At 44.0% G+C, this 7,924-nt stretch overlaps 1 protein-coding gene across 1 annotated transcript; it reads left to right on the top strand.

The window, feature by feature from the left end:
* The first annotated feature begins 6,146 nt into the window (after positions 1 to 6,146).
* On the top strand, positions 6,147 to 7,179 carry LOC105521535 (olfactory receptor 11L1). Its single transcript, XM_011955760.1, is given in 3 exon segments — positions 6,147 to 6,559; positions 6,561 to 7,114; positions 7,117 to 7,179. Coding segments are annotated over 3 exon segments (957 nt in total). The 5' UTR covers positions 6,147 to 6,194; the 3' UTR covers positions 7,155 to 7,179.
* The last annotated feature ends 745 nt before the right edge of the window (positions 7,180 to 7,924 follow it).

Genomic DNA, 7,924 nt, shown 5'->3' with positions numbered 1-7,924 from the left:
TGGGTTCAAGTGATTCTTCTGCCCCAGCCTCCCAAATTGCTGGGATTACAGGCATCCACCACCAAGCCTGGCTAATTTTTGTATTTTTAGTAGAGACGGGGTTTCACCATGTTGTCCAGGATGGTCTCAAAATCCTGACCTCAGGTGATTCACCCTCTTCGGCCTCCCAAAGGGCTGAGATTACAGGCATGAGCCACTACCCCCAACAACAACAACATTCATGATTGTTTTTCTTTCAAAGAAAGCTACAAAGTTAAATCTGAGGTTACCCTTGTGCCCTAGTGCTAAAGCCAACCCAGTCTTTTGGGAGGCAGATTTTTTTTTTTCCAGCTCAATGTAATTAAAGTAATTCTAGCACTTGGAAATAGCCAGTATTTAAATAATCAGGCCCAGAGCACCTGTAATCCCAGTACTTTGGGAGGCCAAGGCAGGAGGATCACTTGAGCCAGGAGTTAAGGGCCAGCCTGGGCAATATAGCATGACCTCTACCTCTACCAAAAAATATATATATATATATATAAAATTAACCAGGCATGGTGGCACACACCTGTGGTCCTAACCACTCTAGCGGGAGGACACTTGAGCCTAGAAGTTTGAGATTACAGTGAGTATGATTGTGCCACTGCCTTCCAGCTGGGGCAACCAAGCAAGGCTTTGTCTCTTAAAAAAAAAAAAAAAAAATCAGTATTTCAAAAGGTGGTGAGTGCTTCATTATTGAAAGTATTTAACCATGAAGCGGTGATTACACAACAGCTCAGTTTCCTTGTGCATTTGGATATGAATTGTGGGAGGTACTTTAGAAAACTAGGAACTGAGCCCAGTGTCCTGTAAACTTAGTCTATTGTAATGAAGGGCTGTTTTGTTTTCGCTGTGGTCTCCCTAAGGAGACCCTCATTGCTCTCCATGTTTACCTTATTTTTCTGTGGACATTCATTTTAAATTGAATACCATGGTCATATTCTCATAAAATACTAAGTGAAAGCCAAGGCAAAATGAACCATTTTCCAAGATAGCATTGTTGTTTTACCAAGAGTATTTATTATTATTGTTTGAAATGGAGTCTTGCTCTGTCACTCAGGCTGGAGTGCAGTGGTGCAATCTCGGCCCATTGCAACCTCCGCCTCCCGTGTTCAAGTGATTCTCCTGCCTCAGCCTCCTGAGTAGCTGGGACTACAGGTGCCCCCTACCACGCCCGACTAAATTTGGTATTTTTAGTAGAGATGGGCTTTCGCCATTTTGACCAGGCTGGTCTTGAACTCCTGACCTCAAGTGATCCACCTGCCTTGGCCTCCCAAAGTGCTGGGGTTATAGGCGTGAGCCACCGTGCCTGGCTGAATAAATAATCTATATGAATAAATCAATCTATATGAATAAATCAATCTATGTGGATCAAATAACAATTTTCTCACATCTCTTAGTTTTCATTCAGTGTTTTCAAGCCAGAACTGCTGGAATATTTTGCCTTCAAACCAACATATACTTAACACTTTTATCTTGACTCTGTTATACATTCTGAGAATGGCAGAAGAGTATTTAGATCAGGCCTAAAGAAGAAGGTGTTATCTGAGCAGACTGGAAGGACATGAGAAATGAGCCATACGAAGCTGTTCAAGGACAACATTGCAGGGAACTAAACATGCTAAGGAGAAAACGAGGCAAGTTTCAGGTAACTTGAAGAATACTAAGGAGGCAGAAGCGCTGGGTGCGGAACGGACCAAGAAGAAAGTAGAGTAAGAGTTTGGTGAGGCTGTGGGAGGAGAGAACAAGCAGGGCTGGGTAACCTGTCAAGGCTTTGTTTGTGTTTGTTTGTTTGTTGTTTTTGTTTCTTACGCTTTATTGAAGAAATCAAGTACTATATAGTTCAATATATATGACACATTCAGTATTATACTCTTTGTAGCATGTGCAATAATGTTAAGATATCATTTTCTCTTTATATAATTATTTCCTGGCTACATGAAAATAATATTCCCAGTAACTTTGGCCAAAGATGAGAGGAGAGCATAGAACACAGCAGAAATAGTGAACTACAACAGACATGAAGAACAGAAACAGCAAGTCAACAGAACGTGATTCTGACGAAGTGGAAACTGCAGAGGTGAATATGTGGATTGTCCGGCCACAATGTTTTCTTCCTTTTCAGGAACAATTCACAGTACATCTCTGTTCCCTGTGAAAACTCTCCCGTGTTTTAAAATGTTCTCTTTGACGGCTTTCTTGGGTGGGGCAGGCTGGACGTGGCGGTGCTTTAAGGAAACGATTGCAACAATCTAGATGAGAGATAGTGGTGCCTTTTCCAGGGGGCAAGCGATGGTGGTCGTGAAGGGTGATCAGATCAGTTCTGGATACATTTTCAGGTGGAGCTAGTCAATTTTGCTGAAAAATTGGACATTGGGTTTGAAAGGAACAAGAGTCAAATTCAGTTTCTGGTCTGAGCAAGTGGGAAGATGGAGATGGGAAGGCTGCACTGGGGGAGGCTGGAGTAGTCAGGAGTGCTGGTCAGCTAAGTTAGGTCTCGTTACATTGCAAATGCTGACAAGACATGAGTGAGCATTTCACATAGGGCAGTTGTTTACAGGAGGCTTGTGTTCAAGCTCGAGACATAAATTTGAGGGCTGAGAGCAAAGTGACAGTATTCAAGTCAAGAGACTGCCTGAAACTGTGAAAGAAATGAAGGTAGATTGAGAGACATGAAGCCCTGTACAAGTGTGAAAAACCAGGGCTGTCGCTGATCTAAGAGAGTATGTAGTTGTGGATATTAAGTGACCAGTGGATCCAGGAAGAGGGAGGGATCAACAGTGCGATGATGCCACAGATGAAGAGGATTGGGAATGCGACGGGCGGCTGCAGGGCAATGCCTTTCTGGGGCAGTGGCAAGAGAAACGTCCAGATCAAAGTGCATTCCAGTGAGCAAGGAGGCGGAGGACGAGGAGCAGCGGGCAGGGGCAGTGCCCTCCAGAAGGGAAAGCATTAGGAAAAGGGAGCACAGAAGTGCAGGTGGTATTCGGAGAACAGCAAAGCCTCTAGACCTATTCTTCTCTGTTTCGTCTTTTTAAAGTGGGGGAGAGCAATCCAGCCCACTGGCATGTGGAGGAAATGCTTTGGCAGAAACGGCACCATGGGTGATTCAGGCATGAAGCTGAGAATACCCGTGAAGGAGAGAAAAAAGAATTTCTCTTCTCGACTTTCATAAATTCACTGCTGGGACAGATTTTCATGAGCAAAACACAGATCACCAAGAGAAAAACAAGTGTGATTATTTATGCATGCCACGCCCATCACAAGAAAGACGGCGGCTCTCTTAGGAAAACAGCTCACCTAGATTGCTGCAATGCTTTGGGAGCAGCGGCTTTGAGGCCTTGCTGAAATAGTGTCTTAGCAAGGAGCCATACATTCTCTACAGTGAAAAAACAAAGAAAACGGCATCTTCAGGCTTCCAAAACGCAAGACATTTGGGACGGAACATTTACAGGAAGAGTAGTCTGTTCCGAGATCCCTGGTGCTGCTGTCTGAACTGATAAGCAAGAATGATAAAGGAGATGGTCTCCAGGTGGGAAGAGGCAGAGGGGAGGCAGGAAGTCCTTTGTCTTTGTACATCTTGGTCCTGCCTTCAGGAAAGCAGAGGGAGGGGCAGGTCCCCTGTGTGTTCATCTTCTTCAGCTCAACACTCCTGAGTCTTTTGGAGAGGAATCATTTTGCCTCCTTCACCTGCAATACCTTTCCAGTGTGTAGGAGGTTATGGCGCCTGATGCCTACGTGGAGGGATTTGCCTTTGACTTGGACACAGAAAGTTTACTCAGAGGAAGTGTGAGGCGTAGATGCACAGGAACAAAAGGGAGTCGGTGGCAGAATTTAGTGGCCTGAGCTTGTGGATATTTCCATTGAAGGATCTCAGGATTTTCCAGTGAAGTAAGTATCTTACTGAGGGTACAGAGCAACAAGGATGTGCTAGACCTTTGGAAAGACAGCAGCATAAGGGAAATAGTCACTTAAGAGATTGGAAGAGTGAATAGATACGGGTATTGATAAAAAGCCAAAGTCTGTAACAAATATTTGAAGAGGTTTATTGTGAGCCAAATTTAAGGACCATGATCTGTGACAGTCCCAGGAGGTCCTGAGAATATGTGCTTAAGGTGGTTGTGTTACAGCTTGACTTTACCCATTTTAGGGTGGCATAAGACATCAATCAGCACATGTCAGCTATGCATTGGTTTGGTCTGGAAAGGCAGGACAACTCCAAGAATGGGAGAAGGTTACAGGTCATACGTGGATGCAAAGACTTTCTGATTGGCAACTGGTTGAAAGAATTAAGTTATTGTCTAAAGACCTGGAATCCATAGAAGGAGAATCTGGATTAAGATAAGGGGGTTGGGGAAACCAAGGTTCTCACGATGTAGATGAAGTCTCATATGATGCCAGCCTGAGAAGCAGCAGATGGCAAAAATGTTCTATTGAGACTTTTAAAAGCTGCTAGACTTTCAGCTCATCTCTTGAGGATCAGACAAAGGCCTGGAGAGGGAAAGGGGTTCTCCGCAGAATGTAGATTTCCCCCACAAGAGACAGCTTTGCAGGGCCATTTAAAATATGACAAATACATATAGTGGTAAAATATTTCCATTTCTTTCAGGGTCGGCTGTCTGTCATGATGCTATACTAGAGTCAGGTTCGAATCTGGTACATTATTGCTACAGAGTCTGTGGCATCAGCCTTAAAATCTCTTTTTTGATGTTATTGCTGCTCAGTTGTGCCTGAATTCTGGAGAAAGGAGAGTGTGATGAGGTTTGTCCAACCCCCTCTTCCCATCATGGCCTGAACCAGATTTTTTAGGTTTCTCTGAAATCCCCTTGGCTGAAAGGAGGAGTCTGCTCGGTCAGTTGTGGGGTTTAGAATTTTATTGTTGGTGTATAAGGGAAATATAGAATGATTGCTCTCCAGCAGTAAGGGCACACCGAGTTTGTTGGTTGTACATTTTACAGAGGTTCTATTCTGTGCTATGTCTCACTCCCTCAACTTCACAGAAGCTCCTGTATGGCAGGTAGATGTTTACTTTATCCAGAACTATAGATAGGGAATTAAATGAAAGAAAAGGTGTACATGAGGATGCAATGATAGTGGTTGGGCATGAGTATGGTGTCGGGTAAGGCAAGAAAGGACACCAGTGGAGTGAGACAGATTAGTTCAGCACAGGCCTTGACACACACACACACACACACACACACACACACACACACACATAAACACAGCAGGGACCAATAAATATTGTTTGAGAGTAGAATATATACACTTTCCCAAGATGGCGTAGGAGACGTGCTGTGTCTGGCTTCTTTTTCAGACAAAGCCCACATATGAGAAGGGAAAGGCATTTGCTTCCATATGTGCAAGATTTTTTTTTTTTTTGAGATGGAGTCTCGCCATGTCGCCCAGGCTGGAATGCAGTGGCATGATCTCGGCTCACTGCACCCTTCACCTCCCGGGTTCAAATGATTCTCCTGCCCCAGCCTCCCAAGTAGCTGGGATTACCGGCACGTGCCACTACGCCCACCTAATTTTTGTATTTTTAGTAGAGACAGGGTTTCACTATGTTGGTTAGGCTGATCTCGAACTCTTGACCTCGTGATATGCCCACCTCGGCCTTCCAAAGTGCTGGAATTACAGGCATGAGCCACTGCGCCCAGCCGTGCAGGAATTTTTTTTTTAAAGTTTTGTTGTTATTGTCAGTTTTTTGAGTTTTTGTCCAGCTTTATTGAAGTGTAGTCGATAAATATTATTGTATACTATATATTTAAAGTGTACAACCTTGTTCTGATAGAGGTATTCATTGTGAAATAATCATCACAGTCAATCCAAGTAACATATTCATCACCTCAATTTTTCTTTTTTGTATGGTGAGAACACTGAAGATCTACTAATCAGAGTCCTCTTTTGCCTGTCTTTGGATAGGAGACTTCAAGATTTCAGAGAACCCAGATAAATGAAACTTGCTGAGTCTCCTTACAAGATCTAACATTCACATTCAGCTTAAGATTTCAAAATGTGTTCTTAGATGCGGAATTATGCATTTATCCTTTTAAAAAGCTGTGTATGCGGCTCTAAACTATTTAAAAATTAATCTCTGAAGTGCCAAACATCGATAGTGATACATTTGCGCCTTGCATCCTGTGCTTTTCCAAAATGTTTTTCATTCCCCACAGGCAATGGAGCCCCAAAATACCTCCACTGTGACTAACTTTCAGCTGTTAGGATTCCAGAACCTTCTTGAATGGCAGACCCTGCTCTTTGTCATTTTCCTGCTCATCTACTGCCTGACCATTGCAGGGAATGTCGTCATCATCATTACTGTGGTGAGCCAGGACCGGCGACTGCACTCCCCTATGTACATGTTCCTCCAGCATCTCTGCTTTCTGGAGGTCCGGTACACATCCACCACCATGCCCCTTCTCCTAACCAGCCTGCTGTCCTGGGGCCCAGCCATCTCCTTCTCTGCCTGCATGGCACAGCTCTACTTCTTTGTGTTCCTCGGCGCTACCGAGTGCTTTCTCCTGGCCATGATGGCCTATGACCATCTGCAGCCCGCTCCGCTACCCTTTCCTCATGCATCGTGAGCTCTGCACCAGGTTGGTGGCGGTCTCCTGGTGGACAGGGATCGGCACAGGCTTCCTGCCTTCCCTGAGGATTTCCAGGTTGGACTTTTGTGGGCCCAGTGAGATTAACCCTTCCTTCTGTGGCCTCCCCCCACTCGTGCAGCTCTCCTGTTCCAGTGTTTATATCACCGAGGTGACCATTTTCATCCTGTCGATTGCCGTGCTGTGCATTTGTTTTTTTCTGACACTGGGGTCCTATGTTTTCATCGTGTCCTCCGTATTGAGAATCCCTTCCACCTCTGGCCGGAGAAAGACATTTTCCACATGTGGCTCCCACCTGGCTGTTGTCACTATCTACTACGGGACCATGATCTCCATGTATGTGCACCCCAGTCCCCACGTGTTGCCTGAAGTCAACAAGATCATTTCTGTCTTCTACACTGTGGTCACACCACTGCTGAACCCAGTTATCTACAGCTTGAGGAACAAAGACTTCAAAGAAGCTGTTAGAAAGCTCATGAGAAGGAAATGTGGTATCTATGGAGTACGAGCAAAAGGAAGTTCCTTTATTAGGTGAGGAAAATTGCACAGAACATGCAGTGGATTAAATTCGGGGTTAAGTGAATGGTAGAGTCAGACCTTTAAACCTGAAGCTCCTTGTCAGAACTGCATTGAATTCCATAAGCCACAAAACAACAGCTTTTTGAGGGTTCCTCGCCAGCAACCGGTCAGAAGATAAATTGCCTCCACCAAACCATTTTGAGATCAGTTGAGATCAGTTTTGTCCTAGACACTTTCTAACATCTTGTTCGGAAAATCTGATTGAATTCCAGTGAATGGTGATTACACACACATTACGTTCACATGCTACAATAAGATTTCTCTTTTGTTTATATAACCTTATATACAAAAAGACCTGCATCTTTTGAGTACTGTTAGTAGACTGGCCTTGTGGACCTAAAACCTGGTGGGTGCCATTGGTGCTTATTAAATAGCAGTAGAAAGAATAAATCACACACAAAAAAAAGACATTTAAAATGTTTGTTGACCTACATTGTCTTCTAATGACAAGAAAAAAGTAAGGATTTTTGAAGTGCCAAATATTCATCTACAGGACCTTAGATGTTTTAGTGTTTTTTTTGTTTAATGAAATTGTGGGAAGGAAGGAAGGAAGGAAGGAGGAAGGAATGAAGGAAGGAAGGAAGGAAGGAAGGAAGGAAGGGGAAGATCCTCAGTATTCTGGGCTACTGTGAGTCCTGAGAGTCAGAGGCTGTCACTAAAATGCTTAAATCACTTTTTTTTTTTCTTGAGACAGATTCTCACCCTGTCGCCCAGGCTGGAGT

The sequence above is a fragment of the Colobus angolensis genome, unplaced genomic scaffold (genome assembly GCF_000951035.1).
Source record: "Colobus angolensis palliatus isolate OR3802 unplaced genomic scaffold, Cang.pa_1.0 Scaffold40, whole genome shotgun sequence".
NCBI lineage: Eukaryota > Metazoa > Chordata > Mammalia > Primates > Cercopithecidae > Colobus > Colobus angolensis.
Note: the sequence above shows the minus strand (reverse complement) of the source record. Positions and strands in the feature narration are given on the sequence as shown.